The 20095-nt window shown below is 39.3% G+C and overlaps 1 protein-coding gene across 3 annotated transcripts; it reads right to left on the reverse strand.

Annotated features, from left to right (window-relative positions):
- Positions 1–410: 410 nt before the first annotated feature.
- ercc6l2 (excision repair cross-complementation group 6-like 2) lies at positions 411–19445 on the reverse strand. 3 transcript variants are annotated; one of them, XM_077562022.1, is made up of 20 exons: positions 19204–19445; positions 18411–18757; positions 16776–16892; positions 16378–16571; positions 15525–15618; positions 15344–15411; positions 14984–15191; positions 14766–14906; positions 13928–14044; positions 12529–12648; positions 12215–12286; positions 9969–10114; positions 9447–9542; positions 9254–9353; positions 8426–8572; positions 7816–7908; positions 5535–6318; positions 5307–5461; positions 3606–3763; positions 411–1668 (listed from the first exon to the last, which is right to left on the reverse strand). In XM_077562022.1, exons 1-20 carry the CDS (start codon positions 19244–19246, stop codon positions 771–773), a joined length of 4098 nt encoding a protein of 1365 aa, XP_077418148.1. In that variant the 5' UTR covers positions 19247–19445; the 3' UTR covers positions 411–770. The 3 variants fall into 3 exon arrangements, with proteins under 3 accessions (XP_077418148.1, XP_077418147.1, XP_077418149.1); XM_077562021.1 differs by having other exon boundaries at positions 3606–3766; XM_077562023.1 differs by having other exon boundaries at positions 1553–1668; positions 3563–3766.
- Positions 19446–20095: the final 650 nt, after the last annotated feature.

The raw sequence follows: 20095 nt of genomic DNA on the forward strand, positions 1-20095 counted from the left end.
CGTAGGAGTGCAACATTTCTATAATCCTCTACTATATATTTTTTTAAAGCTTCTAGGGTTGGTGAATTACATTGGATGTGGATAATGAGAACCAGAACCTACACTCAAAATTGGCTGCATTCACTTTTTATTTGGAATGGGCGAGTACTGATAACAGATGTATTTGAAGGTATTGGTACTCGCTATGGCAAGCCGATTAGCCGGTGTCGGGCCTTTTTATGATCAGTAACTACTTTTTATACAGCGTTACTAATGAAATGTCTGTTTTTTTTCCCCTTTGGAATCAATTTAAAAAAAAGAAAATGTAGCACGTTTCGCTAGACTGCAACAACAGTATGCATTTACATCGAAAAAAATCTGATTGATTAGACGGTGTGATGGGCAAAATGAGACAAATCAAACAAAATGACTGGAGTGGCAAAATCAAAAGGGATGTGGCTTTATTCCAGTAAAAAACATTTCATTCTATTTTCATTTCATTGGTAGCAAAAAAACAAAATATAAAAGCATTTTAAAATGAGAAAGTACAATAAATATTGACCTTAAGTAAAGAGAATCAACTCAAATCATGTACAACAAAAGCATTTTTCCATCCGCTGATTGGTTGGTCTGAGCAAAACTGGTAACAGCCAAGTTCAACAAGTAAAAAACATCTGTAACGTTTTGCAAGTCTGCCGAAGCCCACGCACTAAATACAAGGCCAAGCACCGTTGTTGTTTTTTTGGGATAAAAAGAAACGATTGGAAACGGATGCTTTTTGTTAACCAGCATTATTTCTTCCATAAGAACTTCTCATTGGTCTTCCAGAGACTTTTGCTCTCCTTCTCCACAGATTGAGCTCGAGCTGCCAAATTGGTTTTGACGCAAACCCTCTGCACCTCGTCCAGGTCTGTAAGTCTATTGATGCTCTCTTCATTGCCCTCGTTCAGAATGTCCCAGAAGTCTTTGCAGCCTCCTTTTGGTGTTTTCCGTTGTGCCGGAGGACAGTCCCGTGCACCTGAGTTTTTGGTGCTTCTGGATGAAGGGGGAGAAGATAGGCCTGAGGTGGATGCTTTTTGGGGGTAACCCTTGGATTTGGGTTTTAGCAAGTCATCGAGGATGGAGGTGTCGCCCAAGAGTTCTGTGAGAATGTTGGTCCGTTCTTGAGGGGGGGCCTCCTGGAATTGTTCTTCAACATTTGTAGTCGAATTTTGCTGCACAATGAGGGGAGTATCCGCCGCCTCTTGAGGGTCTGGACAATGACTGCTACTGCTGGCCTGACACCCACCAAGACCACCAACAGGTCTAGACACACTATCCTCCTTTGTCCTGCTATGACCTCTCGCACCGCTGACCGCCTCCTCCTGCTCCTCAGGATCCACACTTGGACGATCACGTGGAGACTCCCGCGCATTCTTCTGTGATTTTCGTTTCTTCTTCTCAGGTTCAGGGCACTTCTGGTTGGATTTCCGCCTTCTGGTACCGGAGGTTTTGGGAGATGGGTTCTGGGCTCCGTCAACTGGCAGGAAGTTGCTGGTGACGAAATTGGCGAGTTCAGGGTGGCCGAGAGTGTCGTAATAGCGTCGGAGCCACTCTAGCCTCTGAGACGAGTCGCTTCTCAGAACGTCGGCGGCGAACTGTTGGGCCGAAGGGAAATTCAACTTGGACGCCATCTCCTGCAGCTGCTGCCTACACACAAACACACACTTGACACAGTTCTAATGTAGGAAACGAGTTAACACGACCTTGATTCTGTGTCGTAAAGATTGCACAATGTGGTATTCGGGCAAAATTTTCGGAAAAGTATGCCAGATGTATGACATCCAAATGCCACGTGAGCCCTGTATCCACTTCATTTTTCCACCTTTTAGAAATATTCATAATAAAAAATAGAATAAATAAATATCATAATGAAAAATAAAATAAATATTTTAGGTGAGACATTGTGGTTGCACAATTGTGATCTGGACACCCTCTTGTAACAGGATGTGGATATGTTCAAAATGAAAAATGGGATGTGCCTCCGATGAACACCAAATAAAGTTGAGATGTTCTAGTGGGCTTTTTCCTGACATTTTTGTGACCATATCTTAGAGCACAGATGTTCTGGTAGGCTTTTCCTGACATTTTTATTTTAAAAAAATTCCCTTTGGACACATTATTACAGGTTTCATCGTTCACATCATTTGCATCAGTGACATCTGAAAGAAGGCCTGAAGGGTAGAAGCCATGGCTTAAACATTTTTGTAATATTTTAGGGCACGGATGTGCTAGTAGGCTTTTCCTGACATCTTTGTACCGGTAGTACAAGCAATGGAGCAGAGAGCTTCCACGTCTCCATATTCAGAACCAAATCAAGGGCAACCTGTACTTAGATGACCTTAACAAGGAGTAGAAAGTGGAAAAACAATGTGAATTCTCAGGCATGGTAAAATTGGACTGCAGGGCACAAACGGCCCCTGGGCCATAGTTTGGACATCCCTGCTCTAAACTATCAATGTGCATGTGAGCATGTGAATGCTTGTTTTTCTATATGTGCCCTGTTTGACTGACAACCTGTCCTCACCCATAAACCGAACGAGGACAAGCGCTTTACAGAAAATGGATGGACCTTACTGGAAACACTGCCTGTTATTGTGAATACTGTTTTTTATAACGGTGACAGATGAGCTCTGGATGATTTATTCCAAATATAATTGATATCAATGGAACATTTTTGTTTTTAGGTCGTCCAGCGTCACAGAATGCATTGTCTTCATCTTTGGCACTTAAATTGTATTTGGAGAGCGCCACATGCTACTTATTGTGTTTTTTTTTTAAAGCCACAAGTCCAATGCTATTAATCAGATATTCTGCGGGCACATCAAGCACGACCCGAGATGAATACTTCTCTACACAGTCAAGCGCTTTCTTTCTCTTTTTTTTTCCTCCGGCGCTCCAAGGCACTTGTTATTAAAAGTGTGGTCTATCCGGACTCAGGAACAGAAACACTTCAAAGTGTGGCAGTAACGGGTGGTGTTAGTTAATAGAACTTGTGGCTTTCACTGGAAAAACAATAAATAAAAAAATCATGGCAGTAAAACCCCTGTGCGGACTTGAATAATTTAACAGAACGGAGAATCAATATGGCTGGTATGTGTTTTTACACCCCGGTGTCCCTCAGGGCAGAGATAGCTTCTTCCACCTGGGGAATGATATCACAGCCAAAGAAGGTGCCTGTGTATGTGTGTGTGCGCATTTATGAGTGTATTTTGGAAAGACGTCTACATTAAGTGTTTCTTAGGAAGTATGTGCATATCCGTCGTTAAGTCCCTGGGGGCCATCTTTTTTTTTTTTTTTTTCCCCTGCACCGTCGGGTCTGAACACAAGTGTGTAATGTTTGGCAGGATGCTGGGAAAATGGTGGTGAGGCGAGCTCAGAGGTGGTCTCTGTGTGTTATGCACGCCATGTCCCAAGGCCCAGATGGGGGCGCTAGACATTCAATCCGCGGGGAGTTTTTGGCCCACTTCCCAACACTGCCAGGAATTCACCCTCCCTAAAAATGCGCCACTTGCCTGGGAGGGTACACAGTTTTTTTCCTCACCTCCCAGATTCTCCTCAGGATTCCTTCCTATGTTTCTTAGTACCTGCGTATGGAGCGGGGGGTCTCCCCCAAGATGAAGGTGTTACGTCTGGTGTGCTGCACGATGCGCTTAGTGAAAGTGACAGGGGGAAAATCATGAAGTTGCTGCGGGATGTCTGGAGCGGGGTGAGGTTGGCAGTCGGGTTGGCTTTTGGGCAAGCTCTGCTGAAATACAGGATTTAAAAAACAAAGAAGCAAAAATTTGTACAAATGTTATCACAGTGGGTTGAAAATCTGCAATATGAAGAGAAACAATAAAAAACACCCACTAAAAACGCTTTGCTGTTGACTGCCGTGATTGGTCGTTATTTGAGCCCTGAGCAGTGTTTTCACTGAAGCAACCCCATTCGCTCCCGGCTGTTTTACTAGATTTTGAAAGGTCCACAGAACATTGTGTTCTATTGCTATAAAACATGGAAACTACCAAAATAAAGATTAGAGTCTCTTCTTTCATCAGGAAAAAATGTATATTTCTATCCTTTTCTGTTTTGCAGCAATTAGCATTAGAATATAGTTTCATCATTAAGCACAACTCTGTTTTAATCAGTGGGGCAAACAGCTTTTTGCAACATGACCCTGGTTGATCTCTTATACTCTGCTGCCACCTACTAGCTGTTTTTGTAACAACTACCATTGCTTCAACCATTCTCTTCAGTTCAGAAGCTGCATCAAAGCCTTCTGTATGCTTTAGCATAAAAAACGTATAAATACATTTCTGGGAGCATGGTAATATCTAAAATACAACGTATTTATACGTTTTTGGGAGCAAATGAGTTAAAAGCAGGTGGATTTTGCTGCTTTTTTAATATTCCTCAAACGCAATATAAATCCAAATACTCTGTTTAGACTAGTGGGACTGCATATAAAATCTGATCTTGTAAAGATTTTTTTCTGTTGACTCATTTAAACTGTCCTTCCACTGCAAGGAATCCAATGTGAATTGATAACGAACAGGTGTTGTGACACTTGCTACCGCCATCCAGTGGCGGGGTTCCGAATCACACTCATCACTTTGCAAGCTCAATCTTTTTTGCTTATTTTCAAGACAAATAAAATCAGCCAAGCCATGACTGTAACCACAAAAAAAAATGTTTTAAGTTCCAACCAAAGTCAAGGCAATCGTATCTCAAGGCACCACTGCATTTCCATTTTCTATAGCGCTTGGCTCAGTTAGGTTGCGGGTGGACTGGAGAAGCCCGTCTTCGATGACAGCATTCTGCTAGATGGCGGAGTGCAAGTACACCTTGGACTGGTCGCCAGCCAATCGCAGAAAATGAGATACTTTTATTTATGCTTTAGTTTCCCTCAGCTTGGAAAGCACGTGACGTTGGCTGTTGGTCAATATGTGATCATGTCTTTATTTACATTTTTGCGGCTTCGTGAAGTGTAATTCAAGAAGCAAGTATGCTCCAATTGCAAGTTTGCATCTTGCCAAGAATGGTCAAAATGTAAGAAGCTGTGATTTGGTTAAGCGGGGTAGTATGAACATTATGATAATCGTCCCACATTTCTCCTCCTATACAGACGGTATGTTTTCTGCTTGCAATCGTTTTGTCTGTTGAAATATGTGCACAATGTGTGTAAAACGTTTTTAGTAAGTTTGAATGTGTTTAAATTATATGGAGGGGTAAAACTGAGGTCTCTCTACATAACGGATTTTCACCTAGAACCACTTTAGAATCTGAGCTTTATGTGTGCTGCGTACCTCATAGGGGGTGAGGAGTTCATTTGCAAGGAGTTGAGAGTACATCTTGCGCTCAAACACATCCTTCATTGCGGCTCTACTGATCATCTCCTCGGCTTTGCTCCCGCCTACCACATGCTGGTTGGAGTGGGTGTACGCCACCTCCCGCACGCCACCTTAGATCAGGAACACAGGCAATTTTAGTCAAATGCGATGCTTTACCACTTTTGTCCCTAAATGGAGTCTTACCTAAGACTGTGTCAATTGTTCCTTTGGATGCTGGAGATGTTTGATTTTTCACACAAGTGAACGAAGTACCTTCACGTCTACCCGTGCTTGTTCCAGATCCCTGATCATCTTTTGGGAGGCCAGCTTTGGCTTTATCTAAACTTGTGGCGCTCTCGTCCTCTGAAGTTGTGAAGGTCTCGATGCCCTCGGTGAACATGGTTCCTCTAGTCGTGTTTCTTTTTCTGCCGTGTCCTCTTCTTCTTTGTACTTGGCGTACTACTGTTTGTTTGGAACTCAAGGAATCACCCTTAGACCCTCTAAGCGTCTCAATGTCCAAATCGTCCGACTCATCTGAATAATTCTCAAAGCGGTGCGATTTGGGAAGCACCGGATTTTTGGAACTTCTATCTCTGTCATTCTCCTCTATATCGGTCCTACATGATTTCTGCCTTGGTTTTGTATTCCCGTTCATTACCATGTTTCTACCAAGTTTGGAGTAGACATTAGTCCCAAGATTGACGCTCTTGGAGGCGGAAGTCTTAGTCCCCTCACTACCTGAACTACTGTCCCCTTCACCTGACTCCGGCATTGCTTGAAGCCTTTGGAGCAGTGAGGCGAAACCGTGCTGCAGCAAATTGGTTTGACCAGGCCTGTCGGAGGAATCCATTCTTCGTGTGCCATTCGCTCCACTGGGGCATCCCCGCTCCTCCTCCTCGGCGTCATCGTCACTCCCGCTACTGAAGTCCAGCAGCCCTCTGGGGATCTTAGATGCAGCCATGCTCTCCTTGGATGCATCTCCAGCTTCCTGTAATGACAAAAACATAGGAGTACGTTGGCATAGAAAAGGGTCAGAAGCTATGAAAAAAACAAAAAAAAACAGCCTATGAGAACATTCCTGGTGGGATACAAAACAGATGTTCGTAATAGCAAATCATAATAAACCACAATGCGACACAGGCTCCCATTATGATGTAATATGAGGAACTGACATGTCCAGAAGCTATAAACATTTGGACTTCATTTGGACCACCAACCACGATCCATTTTTTTAGTATTCACCAGATAGATCTGTCCATATCGGGAGAACTTGCGTGAATTCATGTGGAACCGTCAAGGCTAAAAGCTTCAGCGTGTGTATGGTTCAGATTCTTTCCATAAATCTAATAGACGTAAGGCTCAAAACTAACTACTGTACAGATGACAGGAGACATTTTGAAATAAAGGAATTGGTCACAGGACAGCAAGATAGGATGGAGGGTATCAAGGTTGTGTCACAGTTCTGAGGTTCTGGAGCTTGCATGTTCTTCTGGTGCTCGCTTGGTCTATGTATTGTGGCCCATATTCCCAAAAATATGCATTTCGGATAAATTAAAGACACTTATTTGCCCATAGGTGTGAACGTGAACGACTTTAAAAACTCTCATTATTTTGTAAACAAAATGGTCTGTGGTGGCAGTTGCTACATTTGCTAAATAATAATAATAATAATAATAATAATAATAATAATAATAATAATAATAATAATAATAATAATAATAAAGATTGGCTCTTAATGGAACTTAAACATAGTTAGAAAATATATACCGGTAACGTATTTTATTCATTTCACATTTGGAATGGCAAGTTGATATTTTTGGATGGGGTACATTTTTGTTTTTTTGCTCGTTTGAGAGATGAGTAATATTGAATTCAACATTCAACTTTTTTCTTCTTTAATTAAAGAATTGATTGCTCAATAAACTATTTTTTATTATTTATTTAACTTAATGCCATGCTTTTTAAATGTAATCTAATTGTTTTTGTTGTTGTTTTTTGTGGGAATGTCTGCTTGGGACCAAACTAAATGTTAATATTTATGCTTAACATTTCTAAAATTCCAGAGTTTAGCTTGCCCTGGAAATGTAACAGAAACTTTCCAGAAATTTATAAAAAAATTAATTAAAAAAAATTCCACCCCCTTTTTAACCCTAACGGCAGTGGACACACACTTTTTGCAGGACTGGGTAATATTATGTCCATATTTTTCAATCAAATACGTCAAATGGACATACTAGTTTCGATTATTGCTCCGCCTTCATTCAACCGTTGTAATACTGTAGTTGCAGTAGTAATTTGTTATCCTTTTACAAAAGAACCAGCCGCTTGACAGACACACAGGAAGGCCCCCATATGAGGTATCCCCGTTTTTAGCATGGGAATGGGAGGTTTGAGCAGGCCACTGGGGACAGTAGATGTGTGAGCGAGGGATGGGAACGATACATGCTCTGTGTTCTGGGTCTCTGAGAAAAGCAGAGCGACTCACGCTTATGCTGTGCGTCTTGTCCTCTTCCTCCACTGCCTCCGTGTTTGTGTGTGTGCTGGTTGTCATGACGCCCGACTCCACTTGTCCTTCGCGCTAGAATGAGGAGAGATACACGCACATTTTTATTGGAAAAGGAGTCACTATTAAGGGAACAGCAGATGATACTTTTAAAGTGTTCCGGAATACGAAGTATATGAAAGAAAACTGTGAGGTAAAAAGTTACATACTTTCTAGAAAAAAAGGCACTAAATTCCAATATTTTCCAGACAGGGGTCATATTTTCAAGACTAAAATTGTATATTATTTGAGGAAAAATAAATAAAAATAAGTCAAGATAAGTCGTGTGTATTTTCAACAAAAGAACTGTATATTTTTCATTGAAGTCATATATACAGCATATATTTTCTTTTATTCATGTTGTATATTTTTGAAACTGCATTTTAAGAATTCATATATTTCCGAGGTCATATTTTCAGAAAAAAAATCCTATATATTTGAGATAAAAAGTTAATGTTTTCAAGATTAAGTCATATATATATATATTTTTTTTTTTTTGATTTTTCGATACAGCTCTTGTATGGGAACTTAGAATTGCCAGGCCATATCTTACCTCAAGTATCTTGCGGGTGAGGCATGTGCCTTGGGTCTGCAGCCTGAAGAGATTATTGACCCCAAACAGTTCCCCTTTATGGGTGCCCTGCACAGCATCAAAGTACCGCCGTGCGCTCTCCTCACCGACAACAGAGCTCTGCAATTGCTGATTGCAAAAAAAAAAAAAAAAAGCCATCATTATCTTTTCAAGATGTCTGTGCTTTATACCTGTGGGATATAGGAGTCTTTATCTAGTTCTCTTCAACTCAATTGTAAAAACTAATCCAAGTTTCAAGCGGTGACGAATGGGCCCAAACACCTCCTTTTTAATGGCGATGTCTTCAAATGATGATCAAATTTGGAGCTATGGTCAAAGAGATTGCCAATTTACTGTCACCCATCTGTTTAGGATACGGAGGCTGCTTCAAACCAAAATGGCTGTCCTGTGGTTCAGTTATGTGCATGCATGGGTCCTTGAGACTTTTTTGTGTGTCCACCTGATTTTGTATGAGTCAGTGAAATCAATGTGTGGGGCTTTTCATTTTATTTTATTAAACTTCCCTGGGGAACTACTATGTGAATTTTAGGGTCTTGCTGAGAACCCCTAATATACATACAATTTCATCAGGATACACACTCTTGTAAAAATTTTATTGGCATGCTGACGCCCCTAAAGGAAAGAATGCAATCAGCTACAAAAAATACCAAAACCCACAGAAATGTATTATTACTATGTAAATAAATTATATTATTTTGACTACTTAAGTGAAATTTGATTACTTTCCCACCACATTCACCTGATGATCTCTCATATCATGACACACCAAAATCATTATTATCTGAGTACCTGTTTGTAGACTTGTCTGAGGTAGGTAATTTCCTCCACGGTCCCCAACGAGATTAGCCTGAAAACAGTCACGTCTCTACACTGGCCAATGCGATATGCTCTAAGATGCGCACAGTGAAAATGACCACACAAAATATGTTAAAATAGCTGCACATTTGTATATGAAACAGGTGAATTATAAAGATAGGCAAACCTGTCGATAGCCTGGAGGTCATTGGCTGGATTCCACGTTGGGTCAAATAATATCACAACATTGGCCCCAACAAAGTTCAGACCAAGACCTCCCGCCCTGGAAAGAATCAACATTGTCATCATTTTATTTTCCCATCAAATACGGATTTCCACAAATAGTGTCCACCTACGGAGTCAATAAATAAATACCTAACTCAAATAGAGATAGCTGTCATGTCTGATGCTAACCAAAACAGCAGCCCCAACCAAAGCCCTTAAACAGTCTTTCAGAAGAATTTAAGGATGGCGTTTTTGTGTATGTTATGATCCCACATTAGTGGAAACAGCAGCTTTAAAGTGATCCCTCCGCAATGATGCGTGCGTACTTCTTTATGTGTCAGGCATCACTAATTTGTTACATCACTGCATTTACATTCAGTTTCACTTGGCATTAAAATTGGAATCTACCAATAACATTGTTTAATATTAAAAAATTGTGTAATATAAAATAAATAAAACATTTTAAAAAATTTGGGAGACTAACATGGTGGAAACGAGACACAGGTTGATGTGAGCAGAGGTGTTGAACTCCTTGACGATCTGGACTCGCTCCTTGGCTTTGGTGGTCCCATCCAACCTGCTATAGTCATGCCCCTCGGCCATGCAGTACCTCTCCAGAACGTCCAACAGCTAACGGGACAAAAACAAAACAAAAAACAAGCAAACAAACAATAACAAAGATTGTGTGAATTTTCACCGGAAAAGGTTAATTGGGACAGACTCACCCGTGACCCTAATCATGAAAAGCACTATTAAAAAAAATGGATGGGTGGATAATAGTTGCTGATCACAACACTAAATGTTGGTGAATATACCAGTTAAGTCCTATGAATTGCCATTTATTCCAAACACGGTGAACTTTGAATACTTCCCAAATGTAACATGCACAATTGCAAATGGATTATTGCGAAATTAACAAGTGTCAATAAAAGCCTTGCATCATTATCAACATCAACAGCGCTAGGTTGATTGCTATAAAATTGCTATGACTTCTACCTAATGTTATCGTTCAGTCTCTTGTGACACTGCAGTGTCTCGTTTGCTTAAAAGCTCTAATTGCTTTCACTCATAAAGCTCCTCGCGGCTTACAGACTAATCTCAGTCACGAGAGAGAGAGAGAGAGAGAGAGAGAGAGAGAGAGAGAGAGAGAGAGAGAGAGAGAGCGAGAGAAAGAGGGAGAGGGAGAAAGGCCCACGTCTGCTGCTTCTGTTTTGACTATAAATAAGATATGGAGCTCTAACAGCAGCAGCAATTAAGTGTGTTTAAAGCCTAAAAAAAATGAGTGGCTGTGAATGCAAGTCACCATCCGAGAACGTTGACGCCTTTCAAATTCCCCTGTAAAGATCACAAATCATCAAATTTCCAATTTCCTATGGGACAGCTGCCTGTCTAATGACACAATGTTCAGTCATTTGACACTTCATTAGATACACTAAAAAAAGGGGGAACAAATTTGGAGATTGACCAAAATTTAACTCTTTGACTGCCAGACGTTTTCAGAAAAGGGATGCCGTGGGTGCCAGCCGATTTTAAGCATTTTGACTGATCTTTCAAGGTCCATAGAAAATTATGTGTTTGGACTATGGAAACACACATACTACCAATAAAAGATTGGACTCTCATCTTTCATCAGAAAAAAAAAGTTTGTTTCTACCTTATTCCGTTTTTCAGTAATCCACAATAGAAAATGGTTAGTTTCACCTCTGTTTTGAAACAAACGTCTTTTAACGTCTTTGGCACTCCTCCATAGGATTTTACTAAACGTTATTTAACGTTTTTGGCAGTCAAAGAGTTAAAGGATAAAATGTATCTTAAATGTACACACTTTGCTTGTGTTTTCAACAACTTTTGTGTTGGTTCTATAAAGGCAAGTTTAGCGCTGCTACTGCTTTTCTGGTTTCTGTTCCTGTTTGCTTAAAATGCCTCTGGGCCAGATTGGGTCTATAGACTAGCTTTTTGTGAACAAAGGACTTTGATTTGATGACTTGTGTCGTACATTGGAGTCGATCTGTTCGTGCTGTTTAATACAAAAAGCACGGATTGAAGATGTACTTTAGAGTGTAGACAGCTAGGTTAGCTAGCCGCTACCTTTTGTAATGGAATGATGGGATGACTTACATTACATGTTTACTTATATATGACAGCTAATATTGTCACGATCTTACGTAAAACATTGCCTCCTTTAATAAAAGTTGTATAACTGTAATAGTTTGTGCACTAATTAGCGGTACGCAGGGCTGGACTGGCCATTCGGCATACCAGCCAGATGTGCCGGCCTAAGCCAAAATGCCAGGGCAGATTTGTTTGGTGCCCGTCCAGCCCTGGCAGTACCCGTGCATTTTCTGTACTGAAACTATTCTTGTCCTCATTAGGGTCATGGGTGAGCTGAAGCCTAATCCTGTTGACGTCTGGTACACCGTGGACTGGTCGCCAGCCAATCGCAAATAACATGTAGACAAACAATCAACCACAATCACATTTATACAGTAACTATGGACAATTTAGTCTTTAATAAACTTAAGCATGCTTTTTAAATATGGGAGAAAGTCTGAGTACTACTTAAGAGAAAACAAATACAAACATGGGGAGAACATGCAAAATCCACATAGGTAGGCTGAGCCATGATTCAAACCCAGAACATGCTCACCATTCAGCCAAAAATGAATGGGACAAATTATTCTAAGTATAATTTTAAGTGGAAATGATCACACATGCAAATACAGGCCTTACCTTAGTTGACAGTGAAAAGAGGAGCACCTTGGCTTTGTTTTGCAGATAGAATCTTAGGAGCTTCTGCAAAACCTGGGAGGGAAAAATAAGTTCTTTATTAGCATACAAGTACAGAGGATATAACAAGTCTAGATATCTCTGCTAAAATGCCAGGTTTTTGTGATACTGTATTTAAAAATGAGACCAAGATCTTTCAAAATATTTACCACCACATTCATATGATCTTATAGCCTTTATACAAATTAATCTGTATATATTGTACTGTATATTGTCCCATAAAGAGAAGTAGACCAAGCCTCGTCCCTGTGAAGCACCTTCATTTTGCCGCTGTACATTGGGTCCGACAGGGCCTCAAATGCTGCGTCTTTGCACCTCTGCATAAAGTCTGGAAACTTCTGGAAAACCTTTTGACAAATGGCGTTCACACACTTTTCCTAAAAGAACAAATGCAGCATGTCACTGAAGCCAATCTGTTGCTGGAATGAGCCAGTTAGTTAGGTATTCAATCGAGTAAATGCAGTGCTGCGGGGCAAACTCAATCTTCACAATTTAGGAATGTTATTGGACCTTAAACCTTAATGTGTACACAATTACAGTTATGAGCTTTTATCACAATAAGGTGAACATCCGTTTATCACAGGGGTTGTGTTCCAGGACCACCTGCAATAGGTGAAAACCAAAAATATAGACAGACCATATTATACAATATATACAAGTTAGGGGTGTTAAAAAAAAAAAAAGATCGATCCGGCGATATATTGCGATATTACAGTGCACAATTCTCGTATTGACACAATATGCGGCCAAATCAATGTTTAAACATCAATTTTTGATGGAAATATTCAACAAAACATCTTACTTGGGGTTAGGGTTCACACTTTAATGCCTGTCTGTCTGGTTAGTTGTTTAGCTAGCTAGCTAGCTAGCAGGCACCTTTAAGCCAAGAGTGCTATCTAGAGGAGTCAAAAAATATCACAGGTGCTTCATAAAGCTTCACTTGTCTGTCTGTCTAGTTAGCTGTTTAGCTAGCTAGCACATTTAAGCCAAGAGTGCCATCTAGAGGAATCAAAAAATATCGCAAGTGCTTCATGAAGCTTCATTTGTCGATCACTACTGATTAGTATTTAAAATTTTGATTTAAAAAATAATAATACAATATTTGACTTATAGATTCATATCGTGATTAATCGGTATTGAATCAAATCGTGACCTATGAACCGTGATACGGATTGAATCGCCAGGTACTTGGCAATTCACACCCCTAATATGAGTCAACAGTCTTGGCTAATGATTCTGAATCTTACTAAACCAGATTGAGACCATTTTAAGGCTGACAAGATGGCGACACAGAGAGCCTATAATGTTGAGCTTTGTTTTGTCAAACACAGATTTTTTTCCCCCTGCCATAATATTCCAAATTGAAAAAAATAAAGACTTGAAATATTTCATTTTGTGTGTGGTGAACTGCTGCAGCATACATGTATCACTTTTTGAAACAAATTATTGAAATAAATGGACTTTCTTTCAATATTCAAATTTTCTGATCTGCACTTGATTGCACGCCTGCACTTAACATGATACTAAATTGCAACATAAAAAGTGAAAGAAAACAACCATCTTTTTAAAACTAAATTGCAACTGAGGAAATCAGTGTGCATCATAGAAAATATTTTTATTATAGTGGTGGAATAAACTGTTGATATCCATCTGTACCTGTTTCTTACTGGTGCCTGCGGTGGACTGGAGCAGTGCTACATGACTGGCAACCTTCCTCATTACGGTCAGGTAAGTGAAGTACAGCGCCTTCACTGGCACACCCTCAGAGTTTTTCTGCAAGGGAGGAAATCATGTTATGGAAAATTATCTTTTTAAGAGTTTCAATAAGAGCATGTGTTTTCTCTGGAGTACCTGCCCATCAACCAAGTGTGAAATTAAACAACTAACTCAATCTTTTACCTGCCTGAAAATGTGTCCATAAGCTCGATGTATTTAATAACACTTTTTTTCCAAACCGATACCAGCAGTCACCGATACCAAATACAGATACCACTAGTACATAAAATTTGCTCCCAACAAATGAATGATCATTTTAAAGAAAGGACATATACATCCCGATATAGCATTTTTCCTTAAAATTACATGAAATTAATGGTAATTTTCTATTCTTCAAATTTCTAGTTCCTGACTGTCAGACGGCCCCAAGAGGACAGCCGATACTGCTCACAGATATAGTATTACTTTGGAACTATTTAAAATTCCAAAAATGTACGTCTCAAAACTGGGCCTAAATATCTATGCAAATATAAAGGTTTTGTATTGGCTCACTATACCATATATGGCATAGGTGTAACTATTGTTATTTAGTACACACACATTGAAAATAACACTATTTTGAACTTTGCTAGTGAATTTCAAGTAAACACAAATATGCTACATTAAACTTCACTGAAATTCCACAAACTCGTGTCAATAATGAAGTGGAAGGAAACAATTATTGTGCGCGACCACAATACAAGGCCTATAAAAGAACACATGGCAGGAGTGGACTGACTTTATAGCAGCATCTCCTTCGAGTACGTCCGCTTTGGCAATCACATTTCTCTGAAGACCTCAGAAGCAATTGCACATCTTCAGAGTCCAGCACAGTTTGATAGACCGTCTGTTGAAAGTCAGTCAAAGAGCAGTACACCACCTAGAGTGGGGACAAAACATAGCACGGCATTGAAGCGCCATTTGATCATTATCATTGTTCATTACATTGTAACCTACCCTGTCATCCTTCTTTGGGAGTTGGTCCTTGATCAGCGATTTGGTCCTTCGGAGGAAATAGAAGGAAATCTTCTTCACCAGTTCCCTGATGGTCTTCCTCGCTGTTGCTAAGGCTCGCTTGGTTGCACTGTGTCTCTGGCCTCGCTCAATTGGATCTGACACCTTGATCTTAAAATGCCCCAAATTGCCAAGACAGCCAGGGACTGCCCTGTGTGGAAGAACAGAACAACAAAGTTACACATAGTTCCCAAAAAAAAAGCAGAACACGTGCCAGATTGAATCTCTTGTACCTCACTGAACAAAGTCCTGTGACAACTTCTGAATTGTATGGCTTTTTAATGATAAAATAAAAAAACCTACCAGTCCAGAACACACCACAACTCCTCCAGGTTATTTTGAAGGATGGTGCCAGTTAGACCAATTCTGACCTGAGTAAAAAAAAAGCAGAATGAATACATACACTACCAGCCACAAAATGAGGTAGACTGGTTAATTTAAAATCGACACATTGTGCCATATAAATTTAAGGACAAAATCGCACCTGACATTTGAGACCCTTCATCGCTTGAGTGATTTGAGAGTTTGGATTCTTTATCTTGTGAGCCTCATCTACAAACACTGCAGACCAGTCGATGCTGAGGAAGAGAACAAGGTCATATGAGGACCAACCTTGATGCCATGTGCCGACTACAAAAAAACGGCATAGGCCAGTATCAACAACTTTTTTTCTGCCAGGGATCGGTCCACGGTTACAGCTTTTTTGTGGACCGGTAACCATTCCTCAATAACAAAAGATTGCACATGGGGAGCTGACTTATATTCCTAATCACAACATACAGTATATGCACCGGTATCAAATGGCCCGTGAACCGATGGTTGGGGAACACTGGCAGAGGCAAAACGCTTTACAAATTACAAATCTGTCTGATAACTGCTTCAGATTGGGGCTTATTTGGACAAATTCCCGAGTAAAAGTTGTCAAACTACAAGTACTGGAATTCACCCAAAATGCTTACAATGATTAACTGGATTTGTAAAGGTTTAGGAATGACTATTGTAGCCCTTTCCAGACCGATAGATGTCAATGACTTAATTTCTCATCTGTTTTTTAATTTCTTTGGATCATGGCATTTGGTTGCTGCTTCTTGAGATCTTTTGTCTGACTTCACAAGTTCTCTTTGGGTGATTTCTTGATTGAACACGTCTCGAGGTAATCATGCTTGGTTGTGGTCAGTGAAAATGAATAACATAGGGTATTTAGACTCTAAGGTTCCGACACACTTACTCATTCAACAGCATTAACAAGTACCTGTAATCATTTCACAAGCCAAAACAAATAAATATGAATAGCATTAACACATACAGAAAATGTATCACGTGTGTTTTGTACTCACTTATTAAATTGAGTCAGGCAAATGCGAAGAGTCTCATAGGTGGTGAGCGTGATCTCCACGCGGCCCTTCTTGATGCGAGCCAGCTCCTCCTGTTTCCTCAACCCGTGGACCACCGCGTACTGGAAGTGGCCCCAGGTGTCCAGTTCATCTTTCCAGTTATACAGCACTGACAGCGGGGCCACAATCAGGAAAAGCTACAAGAGATCGCAAAAACACTCGCGCTGATGACATTTGCAGACAACTGCAATCCTCGCCACGCCATCCCTCCCCCTCCTCTCGCATTATTGTTTCACTTAATGCAGTCTTCATCTGGATAAATGTCATCTGAAAACAAATATCCTGGTCCAGCCTTTAAAGTTATTTAAGCCATTTTTTTCTGCTTTTATTGTTGCACCCACTTTATTTGGCTTTCTCTGCTTGGATGGGGTCTGACTTTGCAAAAAGTGAGGCTTGTTGCTCTCAATGTCCTCCCAAGTTCCTTTTTTGTGCAACGCCGCCGCAAGGAAACCAAGAACCTGCAAAAAAAAAAAAAAAAAAAAAACATCAATGTGAAGAAACACTCGTTATTTGACAGGTTGATTGTGACCTCCATGATATATTTACAATATAAATTACAAATATGGAAAACTCTCATCAAGGGATCTGATATGAGTTATGACTTGATGTGGTTTGTTTGTTTTACTTTGATACGGTTAAAATTTGGCAGACACAGTAAAATATCGTGCCTTCACTTCAGCCTTAGCAAATGCAGCAAAATATTGCGCCTTTGCTTGCATTTTGGCACCACTTTTGGCAAAGGAACATATCCTGCCTCCGTTTGTACTTTGGAAAGATAAGAAACAGCCAAAGCAACTATCCTGCCTTTGCTTGCACTTTGGCAAGATAATGAAGAAACATATTGTGTCTTTGTGTGTGTATTCAGTTGTAAATACACAATGAAAAACAAACATTGTTGGAAAAAATATAGTTGTACCTTTGCTTGAACTTACATAAGACAGCAGTCAAAGAAAAACAACCGCAAAATGAAGCAATATAGCGAGATTTTGCTTTTTGTCATGCCTCTTCTAGTGCTCTGGCAAGCAGACAATGCAACATATCTTGTCTTTTCTTGCAATTGGCAATATAATTAAGCAACATATTGAGCCTTCGCTTGCACTTTAGAAAGGTAAAGCATCTTACTGTGCCTCTCTGGCAAGATAATGATGAAGCAGAATATTGTCTGTGCTTCTGTTTTGGCAAGATAACAGAATCGGCATATTGTGTCTTTGATTGCGCTCTGGCAAGTTAATGAACACGAAGCAACAAATCTTGTCTTAGATAATGAAGCAACATATTGTGTCTTCACGTTCACTCTGGAAAGTTGGAGGACCAAAACTGCCAAAATTCAAAATAAATAAACGACTAAATAAATGAATAAAAGTGAAAATAAAAAAGGATAGAAAAAAAACATAATTTAAAAATTTTATTTAAAAAATAAATATAAATGGAAATAAAAATAAATAAATAAATATATATACACTGTATATACATAAATAAATACATTTGGATTTATTTTTTTAATTATATTTTTTTATATCTGTTTTTATTTACATTTTTTGTCTTTTTTTTTTTTTGGTGTGTCATTTATTGTATATAATATTGAATATTGAATATTATTATTCAATGTTGGCAGTTTTGGTCCTCCAGAGGAAAGAGTTTGAATAGGTAAAGGATCCTAGTGCCATCACTTATTATTGGCAATTGAGAACAGTTTCTCATTTACAATGAGGACCCGGCAGCAACCCAGTCTTAGCCAGGATTCAAACCACCAACTCTTCCATTACTGGATGACCCGTTCTACCAGTTGGGCCATAGCCACTCTAATGAAGCAACAAATTGTGCCTTTGCTTGCACTTTGGCAAGATAATGAAACAACACATCTTACCAACACTGGCACTTTGGCCAGGCAAACAGAAGATGGCGTATATTCTGCCTTACCTTGCACTTAAGCAAACACCCATTTACCAAATATTTCAGGCTGCTTTAATGTATACCTGCACGGTCTTCCCAAGGCCCATGTCATCCCCCAGGATACATCCTCTCGAATGGCTATAGTTACTGTAAATAAATCTGATGCCTTCTCGTTGATAATCCCTCAGGTATCTGTTGATAGTGTATGGGACACTATCATCACTTCCATCACACAGCTTTAAGGGAACACATGCCCCGGAATGTTCCACACCGCTGGAAAACAATGGTTTCTCTCGCTTTAAATTATTTAAATCAGATCTCGATGCAGCGTTTTCATCTTCATTCGCGTCCTCCTCTTCACCATACCCGTCAGTCACATCCTCGTCATCACCATGATCAGGCACCAGGTGATCACGGGTGTGCCAAGATGCTGTAGAGATATCAGTAGCGTATTACTTGATTGAACACTTGAAGATTATACAGAATACAGGAAAGCATATGTAAAGTATTTACACCGCTTCACTTTTCAACATTTTGCTATAGTCCAGTAAATAAGCTGTTTTGGGTTGGCCGTGAATAGGTTATTTTAGCGTGATGTGATAGTTTTTCATTTTAGTAAATGAATTAATTCCATTTTGGGAAAAGGCTGTAATACAACAAAAATAAACAATAAAAAAATGTATGGGAAGTCTTGTCGTTTTGTATGTTCTTACAGTACTAGTAAACCATTACAACACACGAGTCACGACTATCTCCCAAACTAATAAAGCAATTTTAAGAGACTCAATTTATTCATTGAATAACATTTTTGAAGGTTATCGACGACGATTAATGGAGAAAAAAAACGCACACACAAAAAACGTATGCTTCACTAACCTTTTCCAACTGAAGTAGATTCCATCATCATCATCATCATCATGCTATCGTTAGCATCCTCGTTTCCCCTTCACGGAGTCATAGCGATATTGGCGGGCGCAGCGAACACTTTTCAAAAGTCCTATTGCTTAATTTACTATAGAATAAAACTCTCGACCGTGGACCATTTTCTTAAAATAGGTTTTAACTGATTTTTGAGAGCTGAAACTCTTCGTTCTGCTGTCTTGTCATTATACCAGCAGCATTGTTTACCTATTTGTACGTTCGTCACGGCACTTTCGCTATTTTAACCCGAACAAAAAAAAGTACAGACGAAAAAAAGTACTATGTAAAGAAATTAATAGAAAAAGTAGTTTTTAAAATAAATAAATAATAATAACAAGCGTATCCAGAGTGGTGAATCTTATTGGTTTGCTCCAAGCTACAGAACAATGTTGAAAGTGCCCAGCTGAAATTCAAACTGCATTTTCGTTACACTCTTGAAACTTTTGCATGTTTGCGGCGGATTATTTTAAATAATAGGATTTTATTTATATGTATTTATACAATAAAATGTTTAAAATCTTTAAAAGTATAATTTTATCAAGGTGCACAAAAAGGATCATGTTGTTTTCAGTTCACATACACGTTGGTTGGATCACGTGATAGCAGTAACTTTTGTTGCTAGGCAGAACTCAAAAAAGTTTAGCTTTACACACCCAGTTTAATTTTTCTGAAGGCAGTGTTTCCCAACATTTAATCAGTGAAAGCGCTTATTTTGCATTAGAAAAAAATTATGACACACCACCCAAAAATGTTACAAAAAGAATATACAGTATATTGAAATAATGATCTCATCTTCTTTACTCACTATTTTAGTTAGTGTTTAAAACAAACAAAAAAAAAACAACAG

Source organism: Vanacampus margaritifer, chromosome 3, assembly GCF_051991255.1.
Source record: "Vanacampus margaritifer isolate UIUO_Vmar chromosome 3, RoL_Vmar_1.0, whole genome shotgun sequence".
Classification (NCBI taxonomy): Eukaryota; Metazoa; Chordata; class Actinopteri; order Syngnathiformes; family Syngnathidae; genus Vanacampus; species Vanacampus margaritifer.